The sequence below is a fragment of the Kogia breviceps genome, chromosome 3 (genome assembly GCF_026419965.1).
Source record: "Kogia breviceps isolate mKogBre1 chromosome 3, mKogBre1 haplotype 1, whole genome shotgun sequence".
Lineage (NCBI taxonomy): Eukaryota > Metazoa > Chordata > Mammalia > Artiodactyla > Physeteridae > Kogia > Kogia breviceps.
Window position 1 is genome coordinate 82399307 of NC_081312.1, and position 17807 is coordinate 82417113.

General features: G+C 38.5%; 1 protein-coding gene across 1 annotated transcript in view; it reads left to right on the plus strand.

Moving 5' to 3' along the window:
• Positions 1-774: 774 nt before the first annotated feature.
• The window catches only part of SPRED1 (sprouty related EVH1 domain containing 1), a 122291-nt gene continuing 105258 nt past the window's right edge, over positions 775-17807 (plus strand). Inside the window, exon 1 of the mRNA XM_059056961.2 lies at positions 775-1963. Within this exon, the coding sequence (XP_058912944.1) occupies positions 1932-1963 (32 nt within the window). The 5' untranslated portion in view covers positions 775-1931. The remainder of the gene's footprint in view (positions 1964-17807) is intronic.

A 17807-nucleotide genomic window follows, 5' to 3' on the forward strand; every position in this document is an offset into this window, starting at 1 on the left:
CGCCTCCGTTTAGAGCAGTTCGTGCGTGCCACAGAGGCATCTTCTGCGCTATAGTTATGCAACCTCACTCGCAGCGGGAGTTATTTCCTGTGCTTCTGGCTGCGCCAGATTCATGTAACGCGCCTACCCAGGGCTCAATGGAAGTCGTTCTCCATTAACAACGAGTCTAGCTTTCAGAGATGAATGCCCCGCACAGCATACCCCTTGCGCGGTAAGAATCCAAGGTATTAAAACTCTTTCTCGCTCTCCAACACACACACACACACACACACACACACACACACGCACACGCACTCTCCCTCTGTCTCTGTGTGCACGCAGCTAGGAGACTGCAGCAGTGCAATCAGAGGGACAGCAGGCGGAGCTCTCTTTGTACAGTCCCTCTCTCCAACCCCCACCAACTAAAGATGAACTCATGCCAGTTCCATTCTTTGCAAGGAAAACACACACACACACACACACACACACACACACACACACACCCAGAACAGAGCAGCCTCCAGTTTCTTTCTGGAGCACACTGTCATTCTAGCCTCTCCGTTCAAACAACCCGGATATTCCAAAGCTAGTAACGAGGAGCATCGCGCCGCAACAATGCAACCTTCTGAGCTGCTCCCCGTGCAGCTCCCACCCCCGCCCCCTTTCGCGGCGTGCCAAGAGTTTGGAGCGCGCGCACGCACATGAGCGCGGTGCCTGCGTATCCCTCCGCCTCCCTCCTCCCCTCCCCGCTCGGAGGCTCGACAACGATTTGGGAAATGAAGGGAGGAGGGAACTACTTTCCTGAAACTTGCTATGCTGCACACGACTTCGAGTTGCAGTGATTCGCCCGCAGGCCGAAGCTTTTAGTCCTCCTACCCACACGCCCTCTTAGTCCGGGCACCCCGCTCGGCAAGCCCAGCCCGTACCCGCTCTGGCCCTCCGGGAAGCCGGCGTCCCGGAGAAATCACCAGGGACTACTTCGCCTCCTTCTCCCGCGGGCGCCCCCCGGTTCGGGCAGCGGCGGCGGCGGCGGAAGGAGCGGGCGGCGTGAGCGCTTCCGCCGCCCCCCTAGCGGCTCCCCTCTGGCGAGCGTGAGGAGCTGGCCCGCCGAGCTGCTGGTGGGCACTGGCTGGTGGGGGCCTCGCGGTCGCTCTCCTCGCTCTCCCGCCTCTTCTCGGGACCCTGCCCCTCGGGCGCGCCGCTGTTCTCCGGCCCGGTTGCGGACGATTGATTCGCTCGCCCCTGCCTCACACGCGCCCCGCCGCCCCCTCCTCCCCCCTCTGGAGTCTTTCGGGCCGGAGCGTGTCTGGAGGAATCCGCCGCCGTGAGGCCCCTCGCCCGCTTCTGCTAGTCCCCAAGGACCGGCCCGGTCGCCGCCGGGGGCCGAGCGGGCAGCCGGCGGCGAGGCGGGAGATGGTGGGGTGGGCTCCGGCAGGACCGCGCCGCCGCCGCCCGGAGCCTGGGCTCGGCACCCCCCCGCCGGCCCCCACCGAGCGGAGCCCTGCTTCCTCCTCGCCGCATCCCTGAGGGAAGCGCCGCCTCTGCTCCCGGGTTCTCCGCCCGCCCGCTCGCTCCTTCCTGGCCGGACCCCGCCGCGCTCCACCCCAGTGGCCGGAGGAGCAGCTCTCCAGGCTGCCTTCACAGCCCCCTTCCTTTTTTCCTTTGCTCCCAATCCTCCCCGGCCTCATCGGATCTCTTGGTTGGGCGCTGAGGCGGGGGAAGACGCTGGGGTCGCCACGGCGGAGGTTGTCGCCGCCACCCCCCTGCGGGGGTGGCCGGGGTTCCCGGCTGGGGGGGCACCGTTCCGGGTGAGGCATCCACCATGGTGAGGCCCCTGAGCCGCTGCCCCCGCGCCCCCCCGGCCGCTGCTGCCTCCTGCCCCTCGGTGCTGCTGCTGCCCCCCCGCCTGCTGTTGCTCCTCCATCTCCAGATCGGATCACGGTGAGGGAAAGATGAGCGAGGAGACGGCGACTTCTGACAACGAGTAAGCACCTCACAAATCTAGATTACTTCCCCCCCACCCCCCATTCTTCCTCTGCACCTCCCCAGACCCCCTCGGAGACTTGGGTGCTTGCAGTCCCGGAGATTTGAGTGTATTTTGTTCTGGAGAAAACATTTGATTCCTTAGCCATTTTATTTAATGGCAGCAACCCTCGACCCCCACCCCCACCCCCAGTATTTAGTTGCTTTCTTCTGGGAGAAGGTATTGAATGTTGGGCTGGAGTTGGGCTGGAATGGCAATTGTATGTCTATGAGATGGAATAATGTAGTTGGAAGGAGTCGGGGTAGAAATTACCCTAGTGCCTGGAAGACCTCTGACCTGTCCTTTTTCACTTTAGCACACCAGTCAACATACCTTGAATATCCGTCCAGACTCCTTTATAGCTGTTTCACTTGGAAACTAATGTGTGGGAGCACCTCCTGCAGCAAACTGCTCTTGAATCTTAATTCGATGAGTCAGTGACTCTTAAATACCGATTAAGCCTCCCTCCTCCCCCCCCGCCCTTTTTAAACTTATGACCTGTAAGATTCTTGTGAAAAATGGGGCGAGGGAAACATTTTTATAATTTAATAGCATTAAGGACACCTGGAGTGTGGGAGGTATTGAACTATTCTATTTTGCCTTTGCGAATACTGGATTTGTCTTTATCAGGAGCATAAAAGAATTTTGCAGGCTATTTTTATCTATAAGCTATATTGAAACACACCGTTTACGTTGATTTAACACTGTTTACATTGCTGAACATGTTGATGACTTCATTCATTAACTTGTAGAGCGTCCCGGCTTAAGTTTTTGTTTATTTGGGCTGCCCTTCTGTTTTCCAAACGAAATACTTTGCCTTTTAAATATTTTGCTTTAACATAACAGCTGACTGGAGGAATAATGATGCGGCAACAGTTTCCTATTGAGACGAGGTTTAATTCCATGCGAATATTTGTGTCCGTTTTCTTGTAATTAAATTCAAGTTTTATCTTCGGAGGGTTGGAAATAGTTAAGTGAGTTAGGACTAGTCCTAGGACGCATTCCTTTAAGTAAAGTGCATTCCTCGAATCAGACCTTTCTGAGAAAACTTTAAAGTCCAAGGCCTAGGCTTGTTTAACATAAAATAGCTTGAGAAATGCCAAGCAGCGTCCCCCCACCCCTCAACACACTCTTCTGTTGAGCGGGGGTGGGAGAAGGTGGATTGCTGCAGTGTCAGTGCAGTCTAGAAGCAGAAGTGGCCGCCATGTTCTCTCTCTTTTTGTGAATCGCCCTCATTTGCATAGCACACTCTTCATTCATAAAAAAATAATTAAACATCCATCACCTTGGACATCTTGAAAGGATTTCCCAAGAAAAAAATTCGAAGCTCAACTGTCTGTCTTCATGTAGATTTTTGAGTTCAGAAAGTAAGGAGAATTCGAAGTTATAGGTTAAATTCAAAAATAGACGCCCACACAAACAACTACCCCTGTTCTCAGAATGTTGACACAGTTATGTGGGAAATATCAGTTCGGGGAGGTGCTGGGATCACGTGATCGCCTCCATTCATAAAATACCTGGCTGTCCATTCACAGTGCAGTACACTGTCTCACTGCCTTCCGCAGATTAGACCTACTTTGAGAGAGATCAAGAACTATCTCAGCGCTTAGTTAGGAGAAAAACTGCTAAAAATCCGAACAGAATGACGATAATTTTTGCTGCCGTCTTCTTTTAAGAAAGTAGCCTGGATTAAAATGTCAAGTTCTGTTTTGGAGATGGGAGAAGACAAATTACTATATTTAAAGTAAAATATTGAATACCTCCTTTTTGGGTGCAGCTAATTAGAAACGCTAATATGGGAATGTGAATTGATACACCTGTGAAATACAGTTTTTAAGTGAGCTCTTTTCCAAATACTTGTCATGGACAAATTGAGAGTACAGGTTTTTTGGTGTAGTAATTATCAGTGGATGATACCACTTTTACACTAAAAATGAATAAATATTCCTGGTGGTTTAAGTCCAAAGATTTTGATATTTGAAACACCTAAGGGTAGTATTTACTGGGAGGATTGCCTTAAAAAAAATTTTTTTTTAATGTATTTAGTATGGAACAATTTGGAAATTCGCTCACTCACCCAGACTTTTAGAATTTTGTTTTCACAAATTTATCCTGGTTTATTAGTAAATTTTTCCCTACTAGGGGCTTCGTTATGTTAATTTTGGTAGGTCAAGAATAATACGTTTTAGCGTATAATTTTTTGCCATGAGATGTTAACTCTTCATGGGGACAAACTCTTGGAGGTGTTATTTAAAAATTTTTTTTATTTTAGAAAGTGATGTGTTCATTTGATAATCAGTTTTATTATGGCCTGCATTGTTTGTGTAAGAGCTAAACCAAAAAGAGTGAACTTCTTCAGAATGTAGACTTTATCCCGATAACTTACATATTTCATCTTTCATATATATAGTAATGTTTTGAAATGGCAATTTATTATATTCAGTCATACATATTATGAAGAAACAAGAGATATATTATTGTAGATGCCCTTAAAGCCTTAGCATAGTTTAAAACTGCCCTGTAATATGGATTTTATTTGGGCCTTATGTTTATTTTTTCCTTTTGCTTTTCTCTCTTTTTTTAAATCCACAATCAATAGGTATTTACTTAGAGACTGTTCTTAGCACTCGAATGTTTTTCCACCTGATTTCAACCTTTAAAAAGAGTGAAAATCACCAATATCTTGGCAAACTGTTAACCTTTTCTAGATAGCCATTGTGGTAAAATCCAGTAAGGCCTTTAGAGGCCTCATTTTGAAATCCTGTAGTACATGCTTATTTGAAATTAGAGTTCTGTGTAGAGAGAGAAATAGTTCTCAGAGGTTGACTGTGGGTATATAATTAATCAAGAATTACTGAAGGATCATATTATAAGTCTATAACACTTTGTCTTATGCAGTGCCAAACTTGGGGAAGGGTTGGTGAAAGTCTGCTTTTCTTCTCTAACCTTCAGTAGGAACTGAACTGCATTAAAAGTGCCATTAAAAAAAAAAATCCCTCCATGCAAGAGTAGTAGTTCATTTCAAATAATGTACAAAATGGTCTTTAAAGTAAGTAATTATTTATTAAACAAATATTTATTTATTTAATAAGTCTTAACATTTGATATATAATCAAACTTTACCTTTTCTGTGATGTTGATGATGAATCATACTCATTTATTGGATTTTTACTGTGTGCCAAGAATAAAAATATGTGGTAAATGCTTTACACATGTATTATGTAATTTATGTATATACATGTAGCTTCAGCAGAGTAGAATTGCATAGTAGGTACTATCATACCTTAATATATTGTGAACATTTTCCTGTGTCATTAAATATTTCCTAAAACATAATTTTTAATGCCTACATTATATTCACTGTATAACATATATTAGTTTTAATCAGTCTACTATATCTCTTATTTCTGAACAATGCTGCATTTGATCCTGAGTTCTGTCTTCATCCAAATTTATTAGTTTTTCCTTGAAATAGTCTAGTAGTGGAGTAAAAGATGCAAATTTTAAGTTGTATTTTTTTCTGCTAAATTGCCCTCTAGAAAAGAAACAGTGTGTGAGAGTGCTTATTCCTTGAAATGTCTGTCCAGTTCTCTTTGAAAAAAATTTTGCCAATTTTGAAGGTGGAAGTGAGATCATGTTCCTACTTTTAAAATGTGATGGATAATAAAATAAAATTGATTTTTCAAAATCTTGTTAGGTTGTTTTGGGGCAATTGGACTGTTTTTAAATATAAGCAGAATTAAAATGATCATACAAAAGGCATCTGCAGATAATTTATTTAACTCTTACCAACTTTTATGCAGTATGGTATAATATAAAGAACATTGGACTCGGAATTGGGAGATGCATTTCTGTCCTCACTGTCACTAATTTATTCTATGATTCCGGGCAAGTGACAGCCTTTGTGGCCCTCAGTTTGCTCACTTGTAAATCAAGGAATTTGAACTAAGCATCATTATGGGCCCTTCTTGTGCTAAATTATCCTAAAGTAATACAGTGATGAACACATTGCAAGTCACTAGACTTGTAACATACATATTTGTTAATTGGTCAATTTTATTAGATTGTTGATTTTTGACATATTTAAGCAAATGAAAGACTTCCAGTAGAGATCTTGAAGTATTATGAAGTAGAAGCATGAATTTTGAAGAAACAAGATAAATTTGGAAACGGTGCATTCATAATCTTTTAAGACTTTCTCATTTTGAGCTTAATTTAATAGCCATGTGTCTTTTATAATATATATACATCACAGATGGAGAACTTTGTAGTGCTCTTTTTTTTTTTCTTTTAAATAAATATGGTCTCTGGATGAATTAGTAGACAAAAGGCGATTGGGCTTAAACATCAACTTGAGTAGTTCTGAGAGGAATATATTAACAAGATACCAGCCCTCATACTTTACTTACTGGCCTAGAAGTGTCAAAAGTAAATCTTCTCATTTGGTATTCATACAAATCATGTTAATCTAATACTAAAGGATAATTTCACATTTATTCAGTGTAACAAATTAACTCAGACAATGAATTTTTTCATTCTTTAACATTTAAGTTTAATTTGCTGTTTATCTTAAGTTATATGTCATAGCTGCATCTCATTTTAGAGTCCAGTACCAAAGTTATTACAAATCCCCAAGATGTTGTTTTTGTGGCACTCAGAATGGTTTGAAATGGAAACCAAACAAACCTATTGGTATAGTTTTGTTTAAACATAGTTCATTATTTTTGCTAAAACACATAGTTCATTAGTAATGGATCTCAGACTGAGGTGTTAAATTGATTTAGACATTGAGTCTTAGAATTCAGAGTATTTTTACTAATCTCTAACTGAAACTTGTTTACTTTCATAATTGAAGAAAATACCAGCAAAGCATAGCAGCATCAGAGGTACTTGTGACAGCAACTGTATTAGTTTCCTAGGGCTGCCATACCAGAGTACCATGTGTGTGTCATGCCCATCTTCTCATAAGGACACTACTGGATTAGGAGCACACTCCACTCCAGTATGACCTTCTCTTAGCTAACTACATCTGCAGTGACCCTCTTTCCAAATAAGGTCACATTCTGTGGTACTGGGGATTAGGACCCAACATCTTTTCTGGAGAGATTCAGTTCAACCCATAACACCAACAGAAATCAAATTTTTTTTTTCTTACAGTACAATTGCTGTTCAGTTGTTACAGATATCTTGAAATAGCACTTATGGTCATCACTAGTTTGAAGTTATTATAGTTATTAAGCAATTGCTAGAGCTTGTATTTTAATATGTTAGTACAAAAACATTACTATATCAAAATTAATATTTTAGTATATGTGCTGCCAAAGCAAGCACCAAAATTAAAAATATTTTGAGAATTATTTCATATAAGTGATTTCTTTTATAAATTTTTTTTTTTTTTTTGTACGTGGGCCTCTCACTGTTGTGGCCTCTCCTGTTGCGGAGCACAGGCTCCGGACGCACAGGCTCAGCGGCCATGGCTCACGGGCCCAGCCGCTCTGCAGCACGTGGGATCTTCCCGGACCGGCGCACGAACCCGTGTCCCCTGCATCGGCAGGGGGATTCTCAACCACTGCACCACCAGGGAAGCCCCTTTTGTAATTTTATGTATTTTGTTTTAAGCCTTTAATATTCTGAGAAAGGGAGCCATTGGCTTCACCAGACTGCCGAAGAGGTCCATAGCACAAAAAGCTAAAGTCTCCTGCTATGACTGAGGCCCTAAAGACTGAACCCAAAGATAGAGATTATAAAATAGAAAGATTAAGAAACATGAACGATAAGATGAACAAGTCCAAGTTACAGCTAATGGTTGCAAAAGAAGAGGTAATGGGGGAGAGGAAATATTGAGAGATACTGGCTGAGAATTTTCAAAAACTAGCAAATTAAACCCAATTCAGTGAACTAAACCCAACAAAGCCTCACAGTAAAACCGAGTTTATTGGGAGATTGCAAGAATGTCAATGTGAGAAAATCAATGTAGTTTATCACATTTGAAGATTAAGGAAGAGAAATGATACAGTCTTAAATGCCAGATTGTCATTCAGTCTCTGCTTATAATATGGAAGTGAATGTCCATAATTTATAGATTTATAATTGTTCATAAATATGGATTTATATTATTTTTCTGCTTCCTAGAAGATTTAGACTTTTAGTTTTTCTGATTTAAAATGAGAGTGTTGGATTTGATCAACTTTTAGTGTTGCTTTTAGTTCAAGAATCCTAAGTGATTTTCTTTGTACTTCTGAAATCTACATTTAATCATTCATGTAGCTCATAAATACAGGATTGACTACATAAATTACTTTGTATCTGAAATTTTAAAATTACCTTGGAAGGCCTTTTCTTTCTATATTTAGAGTATGAAGAATAAGCTTTGGTAAATTTAAGAGTAATTGGAAATTAAATTTTAATCTAGTATCAGTTTTATCATTTTATTTCTAAATGTTATCTGTAAAACAGGGAGTATAGTTTAGATAAAGGCCATTATGACTTGGAATGCAGAATGTAATTGTTCTCCTGGTAGTATATAATGGTACTGTTTCTTATGATTAGACACATTTTGTTTGTTCCCTTGGTTAGAGATTACTTTCACAAATACACCGTATTTGTTAATGTGTTGGTATTCAGTAGTTGCATTACTGAAATTTAGATGGAATTTAGTGAAATGTGACTTTGATGCCACTTTTTCAAAGTTATTGTAACTTTTACCATATCAGAATGTTAATGATTAACTTTGGCATAAAATCACCAAACATTTTTACTGTTCTGTTGTGAATTACACTGATATTCTGAGATTGGGATTAGGGATCAATTCTGGGCTTGCCCCCTTAGTAATATGTAAAAACATTTCAGAATTTTAGTTGCTGAATTATATATATGGATTTCTTAGTTTTTCTGGATTTTCTTCAAGAATTTCAGTTCAGTGATATTTGAGTGCCTACAGGGCACTTGACTTTTCTTTAGCCCCAGAGATACAAAGGTAAGTAAAACCTGATAACTGCTTTCACTATCCACCGGGGGAACTAGATCCCTCTGAAATGTGGTGAGTGCTCTGCTTATGAAGTTCTTCAAGGCTTAAGAAGAAAGTAATTCTACCTTTGGTGGATGGTAGAGTGGGAGTTGTGTGAAGGAAACCTTCAGAAAAGAGATGGCATTTAGGAGTCAGCCAGAGAAGAGGGCAATGGAAAGAGGAAGGGCATTCCAAGAAGATGGAAAAAAAAACCCAAACAAGCATAAAAGTTATTTCAGTAGTCTAAACCAAACCTGCAGTATCTCCCAAGTATGCCTGTAGTTGAAGTGGAAAATTGACCAAGGAGAGTATTAAATAGTAATAGGAAAATGAATAGGGAGAATCAGGAGTGTTTTTAAGGGAGAGTGAGAAGAGACAACAAAAGAAAAGTCTTGAGAGGTAGGAGAGAAAGTATTGAAGACAAAATGGGAAGTGATGAAGTGGAGACAGCAAAAAGCAAGATTACATAAATTTAGGGGGAAGTGTTAATAGTTGAGATTATTTGTTGAGATGATGTCAGTAATGGAGAGGAAGGGAAAAAAAGATTTAAGGAAAGGTGGGTAATTGGGAGAGCAAGGCCCAGGAAAGAGGAGTCTTGCAAACTGTTTTACTGCTTGTGTCAGATACTGTCCTAGATTTAATCCTTCTAATGACCATTTGAGCTAAGTGTTATCCATAGTTTACAGATGAGATAACTGAGACTTAAGAGAGGTTTAGTAACTTGCCCACAGCCACCCAAGGGAGTAAGTGTTAGAACTGAGATTCAAATTGCACTGTATTTATGCTAGACTATATCTCATATATTTAATGGCCAGACTAGAATGTGAATAAAAAAACTAAGTTTGAAGTGATAGGTAGACAAGTAGAAGTGACAGCTGTTTTGAGGGACTACAAGTTTTGGTAAAGTTAAAGAGCATGTAGAGTGGAAGTGGGGAAAATCGAAAGATAGATTTAAAAAAATTTTTTTTTCTTTTCGAAAGATAGATTTTGATCAAAGAACACAGACTCCAGAGTGATAACATATGAGGGAAGATTAAAGTAGAAACAGTTTGTTAGAAGTAGAGGAACCAGGATCTGTTAGGATATTTTAAAAGGTCACCACTGTGGCTGTTCAAGTGTCTGGGTTGGTGTCAGAAGTTGAGGTGGAGAGGAATCCTGAGCTAGCGCCAGTGTATTTTATAAGTGTGTAGGATGAGCTGCTTAGAGTGGGAGTATGAATATTGACATCTGCTACTGCAATTTAAAGAGACAGGAGTATGGGTTTTGGTATTGGAAATTGAAAAGGAGTATGCCAAGGGGAGGAGGATAAGAAAAGGGAAGGGCTTAGTCTGGAGGAGTTGAGAGTATTGGAAATGAATAGGATCTCATGTAATAATGGTCCTACCAAGAATGAGGGGTGTTGGGAATTAGGAAATAGGAAGACAGACATATGAATAAATTATCCAGATTTGGATTTTATTAAGAACTTTGTTTTCTGAGAGGCTGATCAAGATGTTGACTGATTTTGTAGGGCTTTATCCAAATAAATTATATTGTCTTTGACAGAATGTTTTGTATTTTTTGTGTACTCCAATCCTAATGTGGTTAGAAAGCCCTTTTCAAAACAAAATTCACTAATTAAATTTCTACAATTAACATGGTGTTCATAATTAACATGATCCTGTGGTTACTACTGACTGTCCCATTAAGACTTTGGCAAATCATGTAAGCTGTCTTTGTGCTTGATTCTCCATCTTTAAAACCAGGACTACATGGCCCTACTTCAGAGCCTTGTTAAGATAACATGTAACCTCCCCTCCCCTCCCAATAACATTTTTTGATTAGAGATAATAGAATATTAAAAAGAACTTTTAGTTCTTGAGAAGAAAGGTACTATGTTCATGAAATAATCAGTGCTCATTTTCATTTAGCCTGAAGGTAGGGTTACTTTTTAAAAAGGATTATTGATCTGCTGGAAAAATTGTATTTCAGTTTAAATGTTAAAATGCTGCTTTTCAAAAAAACTTAAAATTTAAACATTCCAACAAGCAAAAAAATAATTTAAATCTATATTGTGAACATTTTTAAAGCAATTTTAATACCTGAGCACATTTTGGAAGTATATATGAGTAGATTTGGTGTCTTTCCATCAATTTCAGGGAAAAGCCATCTTTCTCAGAGTCAAATGAAGGAGCTTTCAAATTATATGGAGGGAAAAAAATCTACTTTCATGGGAGAAGGGGAGAGGAATTTTTTTTTCAGATTATTAAAGATTTAGACATTTAATTTTTCACAACTATAATCGACTAGGATCCCTGTTAATAGGTGAGATAGGCTAGATCTGCTAGCTAGAAGTTCATTGCTTGTGGTTTAGTGCCGACTTTAATTTGGACAGCTAAAGGTCTGTAAGCTTATGTTTAGTTCATTTTATTGTCATCAACAGCTAAAGGAAAAATTTGTTTATATTTTGATTTAGCCTGATGTTTAGCATTATTATTCTGAAACTGTATCATTTGTTAATTCAAAAATAACAGCCTTAGATATGTAATTACTGAAACTTGGTTTACGAATGAATTTTAAGTTATCTACAAATCAAGATCTTGAATGAATGTAAATCAGGAACTTAAAAATACGATGATGAAAAACGTATATGCTTTTTCTCTTGAGAATTATTTTATCTAAAAAACCAAACTTAATTAACTTATTAAAGGTTAAGAAAATATAGCAAATAACTTGAATAAGTAGCATATCAAATTAAGATATTCAACTCTGTATTATGATTTTTTCAAAAAGGAAGGGGAGAGACAGGAGATGAATGAATAAGACAAGGTAGCCTCTAATCATCTTAGTTTTTCTTAGCAATTTTTCATCTTGATACTTCTGGAGAGAGCCAAACTTAGCTTCTAAATGAGCCAAAAGGAAAAGAATGTATCTGATGTTATATAGACCCTATTATTGTTGAGTCTGAAACTAATGTGTACTAGGCCCCAGCATACATCAAATAAAAGTCGTTTGATTATGGCTAACTTCTAGTCCCATTTTTGCATTTATGCCGTTTCAGATAGATTTAGCTAGGTACTCAGGAGGAGGAAAACTGAGCTGAATCCTTTTAACTGACTCTTACCGTCTGAATGTTTGTTTCCCCACCAAACTCATATGTTGAAATCCTAACCTCCAAAGACAACGGTATAATGAGGTGGGGCCTTTAGGAGGTGCTTAAATCATGAGGGTGGAGGTTCCACAGAGATCCCTAGCCCCTTGCACCATGTGAAAAGCCCCGTACCCAGCCGTGCTGGCACCTCGATCTTGAACTTGTCAGCCTACAGAACTGTTAAAAATAAATTTCTGGGCTTCCCTGGTGGCGCAGTTGTTGAGAGTCCGTTTGCCGATGCAGGGGACACGGGTTCGTGCCCCAGTCTGGGAAGATCCCACATGCCGCAGAGTGGCTGGGCCCGTGAGCCATGGCCGCTGAGCCTGCGCGTCCGGAGCCTGTGCTCTGCAACGGGAGAGGCCACAACAGTGAGAGGCCAGTGTACCGCAAAAAAAATAATAATAATAAAAATAAATAAATAAATAAAAATAAATTTCTGTTACTTATTAGCTACCCAGTCTGTCATATCTTGTTATTGAAATCTGAATGAACTAGGATGCTGACTTTGTTTTGGGGAGAACAAGGAGCAATAATTACGTCAAAGAGAGAACAAAATCAATTAAAAACCCAACATAGTTTTCAGTTGCTTCTAGTTCCATACAAATATATTTTACTTGTTTTAATAGTGTACGTATGAATATTTATTATTTATTTTCACTGGATATACTTAAAGAATTTCTATGCTTATACATAGTTTTTTAGTAATCATTATTTTAATGCCTATAATAGTTCATCAAGTTGTACCATAAGTTTACATAGCTGTTTCCTTCTTAGTGAACACTTCAGGTGTCCAGCTCTTATAAGTAACATTGTAATGGGCATCTTTTCTGCATATAATTGTTTTTTTTCTGTTCAGTTAATTTCTTAGGAAGAATTTACAGGAGTGAAATAATTATGTCAAAGACTATAAGTGGTTTTTTTTTTTTTTTTTTTTTTTTGTGGTATGCGGGCCTCTCACTGTTGTGGCCTCTCCCGTTGCGGAGCACAGGCTCTGGACGCACAGGCTCAGCGGCCATGGCTCAAGGGCCCAGCCGCTCCATGGCATGTGGGATCTTCCCGGACCAGGGCACGAACCCGTGTCCCCTGCATCGGCAGGTGGATTCCCAACCACTGTGCCACCAGGGAAGCCCTATAAGTGGTTTTTAAAAAATTCTGGTTATGAAATGCTGCTTCCAAAAATTTGTATTTTTTCTGTTGTGGATTATTTATAAATGACATTATCATATTTCTTAGATTCCATTTTTGTTCTTTAGTACCTTGCTGGTTTTTTTACGTAGCTCCCAGTATGTAATTAAATGATAGATAATATTTGAGTTATTACCAGCATTGTCTTAAAATCATTTGATAGATTTAGTCTTCATAACAACTATTTTATTTTTTTTTTTTTTTTTTTTTTTTTTTTTTTTTTTTTTTTTTTTTTGGGAGCAAGCAAGTATTTACTGCCCAAATTTCAAAGCAGGGACAGGTGGTGAAAATGGATGTCATACTCTCTCTAACCCCACCATAACAACTATTTTAAATGTTATTGCTATTATTACCACCATTTACAAAGATGAGGAAGCTGGGGCTTAGGAAAGTTGAATAGCTTGGCAAAGATTACATAGCTGGTGAAGACTCCAAAGCCTGTGCCCTACAACAGTAGCTTTTAAACTCTCGACTGTAACAGTAACAAATACTTTATACTGTTTGACACAGTGTACATACATACATACATACATGCATTTATACACACACACACAAAACCTTTTGTAAAACAACTTACTTACTGTGATGACACAGGCTGACTTCTGTATTCCATAGACTAGAATTATATATTACAGAATATTTTATCTATTCTGTGTAAGAAGTTAATGCTGGTAAAGACCCTTGTAGTTAAAAATACCCAGTTCTGAACTACAGTGCATTATATGGGATATTGTCCTCTAAGGGTGTATCTCCTTATTGGTACTAAAGATTTACATTTGTGTTCAGCTTATTTCATGAAAGAAAGAGATAATATGAAAAGGTATAGGATTCTCAGGGGAGTGCATTTCAAGGTTGAGTTGTGAGGCATCGTAGGGGAATTCAGATTTGAATTGCTATAACTAGATTATAGATAATAAGCCTTACGTCATTGCTTCTCAGATTTCTTTCACTGAAGTGCCCCGAATGTTAAGAGAGTGTATCCCAAAGCAGCCTGTAAAATTGTATAATTATTTTGAAATCTAGTAAGCTATCAGAAAGATATCATGTGAATATTGCAATTTAATCAATAATAGAGTTGTATTTTCAATATGAAATGATTTTAGTCATTTATATTAGGAAAAAAACCTCTTAACCATGCAGTCTTTACGTATTTATATCCTGTGGCATTATATGTCTCTAACTTGTATGACACATTCCTGGGAGAATGTGTACTCTGCTGAGAGGCAGCATTTGGGGTACATTAGGGTGTTGCTCAAGGGTAAGTCATGATTGTGCACTGTAATTATAGCAGCTGCCATTTTCAAACAAAAAGTAGGAATGTATGAATCCAGCAAACATTAATAGAAACTTTTTGAAGTACAAAAACAATATAATCACATTGTAGGAAACTTGGAAGACAACTGGAGATTACCCATAGAAGAAATCTTTTTTGCACTCTTATTAAAAGTTTTATAAAGGCAAGAAATATATAGGAAGGATTTGAAATTTAAAATTTGTTGTTTCTCTAAAAACTTCACGTAGATCATACGATTTATATAGATAATTACCTGGGTCAGAAAGAACAGAATTATGCTAATTGGCACACTGAGAAATCTGCAAAGCTGTGTAGAAAAGAAAGAAAAACTCAGGTTCTAGTCTCAGTTTTGCCATTTACTTATGTGAGTTAGAGCAAATCTTTTAGTGTCTGAGCGTCTGTGCTAATGAAGACAGTAATCTTTTCTCATTCATAAATTACCTTTTGCCTGAAAATTGTATAAAAATGGATTTATGTATGTATGAGTTTTGATTTACTCACAGGGAAAGGTAGTGTTTTCTAGAGGATTGGGGGGAAAAAAAAGAGAAGTAAGGTAGAAGGCAGAAAAAGAAAAGGTTCTAGCAAAACCTTAAGGAGAGGAAGAAAGCTGAGGAAAATGAACCTAAACCTTAGAATTGAAATGTCTGGGCCTGTTTGGGGAACTAAAGGGGATTGTACATATAAGGAATATAGCTAAGTTAAAGATTATATATCCTACATATTGAGAAGTAATGCAAAATATCTACATAGGTTATGTAACCTATATATCGAGAAGCTTTGCGAAATATCTACATAGTTAAAATCAAACTGTGTATTAAATGCACTGGAAAATGCCCTTTAAAAATATTGTTTTCAATAAAAGAAGTTCACAAGAATGTTGAGAACCTGAAGTGGGATGGGGGAGATCCTAAACGCTTTAAAGTGATCAGGGGATGGTAAATGAGAATTCGTTATACAAGACCCACTATTTTTGAAAGATAGTTACTGTTGATATTCTGTCCATTATTTGAGCTTGCTTTCCTTATTTCTTTATTAATGAAGGTAAGGTAATTATAAGAGTTTTCATAAGCTCATATATTAAAGCAGTGTTTGGTACACAATAAGCACTGTTTGCCAGTATGCCTTCAGATATGACTGCAGTCTCTTACCTTATTTTCTTTCTAAGTATTTAAGTCTTTTCCTCAGTTGCAGTAATAACCTTACCATCTTAGTTGGGGAGGGAGTCCTGCCTGCTTTTGAACATCTCCAGTCTTTGAAATCATTATAAAGCAATTGTAGAAAATATATTTTTACCACTAGGTTTTAATTCACTGTCTCTCAGTTCTTTCCAGATGTTTCTATTACTTTATTGAAATACTTTTTTTTTCTCTGCTGAAATTTTCTTTATTTCCATTTGCTACCATTTGGGCCTTATCAGAGTTCTTTGAGAATCTAAAACAGTGTTTCCAGTAGAAGTTTCTGTGATGAAGGAAAGGTTCTGTTTGTGCTATCCAGTATGATGCTCCTGTGTGGCTGTTTGGCTTAGGAGTACTTGAAATGTGGCTTGAAGGACTGAGGAACTAAAATTTTAATTTAAATTGCCACATGCTAATGATTCCTTTATCAGATAGTGCAGATCCTGAGTGTTTCTAACCCTTCAGTCCCAGCAAATTTTTGAAACCAATGACATGGTCTCTTTTCAATCTTAGCCAGTTTGTTGAAGAAAATTCTAATCTTTTAAATAGGGGGATATCTAGAGGAAGTGCAGCATTTTCCAAAGTATGGAACTTGCCCCTGGTATGTAAGGTAATTTCAGTTGTTTCACAGATGTGGCATTAAATTGACAAGTTACTCCTTTCTCAATACTTTTTGCATCTTAATTAAATTAAAATTTATTTTTTGTATGTTTGTTGATTTTTGTTTTTTTTTGTTTTGTGGTTTTTTTTTTTTTGTGGTACGCGGGCCTCTCACTGTTGTGGCCTCTCCTGTTGCGGAGCACAGGCTCCGGACGCACAGGCTCAGTGGCCACGGCTCACGGGCCTAGCCGCTCCGTGGCATGTGGGATCTTCCTGGACCGGGGCACGAACCCGTGTCCCCTGCATCGGCAGGTGGCTTCTCAACCACTGCACCACCAGGGAAGCCCTGTTGTTGTTTTTTAATAAGGAAGGAGTGATGTCAACCTCAGGCTCTGGTAGATAAGCCAATACTGTTTGGCTTTTACTATATTAAATTTTATGGTTACCATCTATTTATGGCTTGTGATAGTTTTTTTTTTTTAATTGGCTGTTGTGATTAAAACCTTTCCTTTTAGGAACAACATTTTTTGGATAATATATATGGTACACATATAAAGCAAAAAAGTAATGAAGGTCATGACTATCAAAACAAAATTGAGTTTGTGACATACTGATCTAGTGGAAGGAGAATTGGGTTAGTAGGGAATCAGGAGCCCTGCGGTGCCACTAGTTTGCTGAGCAGGTCTCTTGTCTTTTTTAGGGATGGTTTCTGCTTTAGGAGGTGGGAAAGAGGTTGGTTTAGAGTGAGAAGAGATTTTAAATCTTAAAATGTTTTATTCTGTAATAAAACATACCATTTTAGATAGTAGCTAATGTGTATTAAGCATTTTGCTGTGTGTCAAACATGAATTACATCATTTGACCCTGCATTCCAAAGCAGGTTACAATTAACTCTCAATTCTTTTTTAAAAAACCTTTGGTGCACAGAATTAGACTAATCATTATCTTGGTTCATACTGTCATCATTGGTCTATATATGACCTCTGTAGTCTACTATTTTTACTTTTTTATTTAACTGACAAATACCCACTAACAGTACAATCCAAGAATCAGGACAGTGATGATTACTAAAATCTCCCTGATGTGCTTCTGTTATATTCCTTTTATCTCTTCTTAGAGATTACTCTATCCTGCATTGTGTATTTACCATTTATTTCCTATTAAAAAAAACTTTATCATATATATTTGAACTCTATAAAAGGAATATACTTATGTAAATATCAACTCCTGAACTTGATTTTTTTTTACACTCAGTAATAGTAAGATGTGTCCATTCTTTTTGCTATAGTTTTTTGTTCATTTGCCCTGATGTATATAATATTCCATTGTGTGACATTACCACGATATAGACAATCTGTTGTCTAAGGATATTTGAGTTATTTTCAGTTATTTCCTATCATGAACATTACCACTGT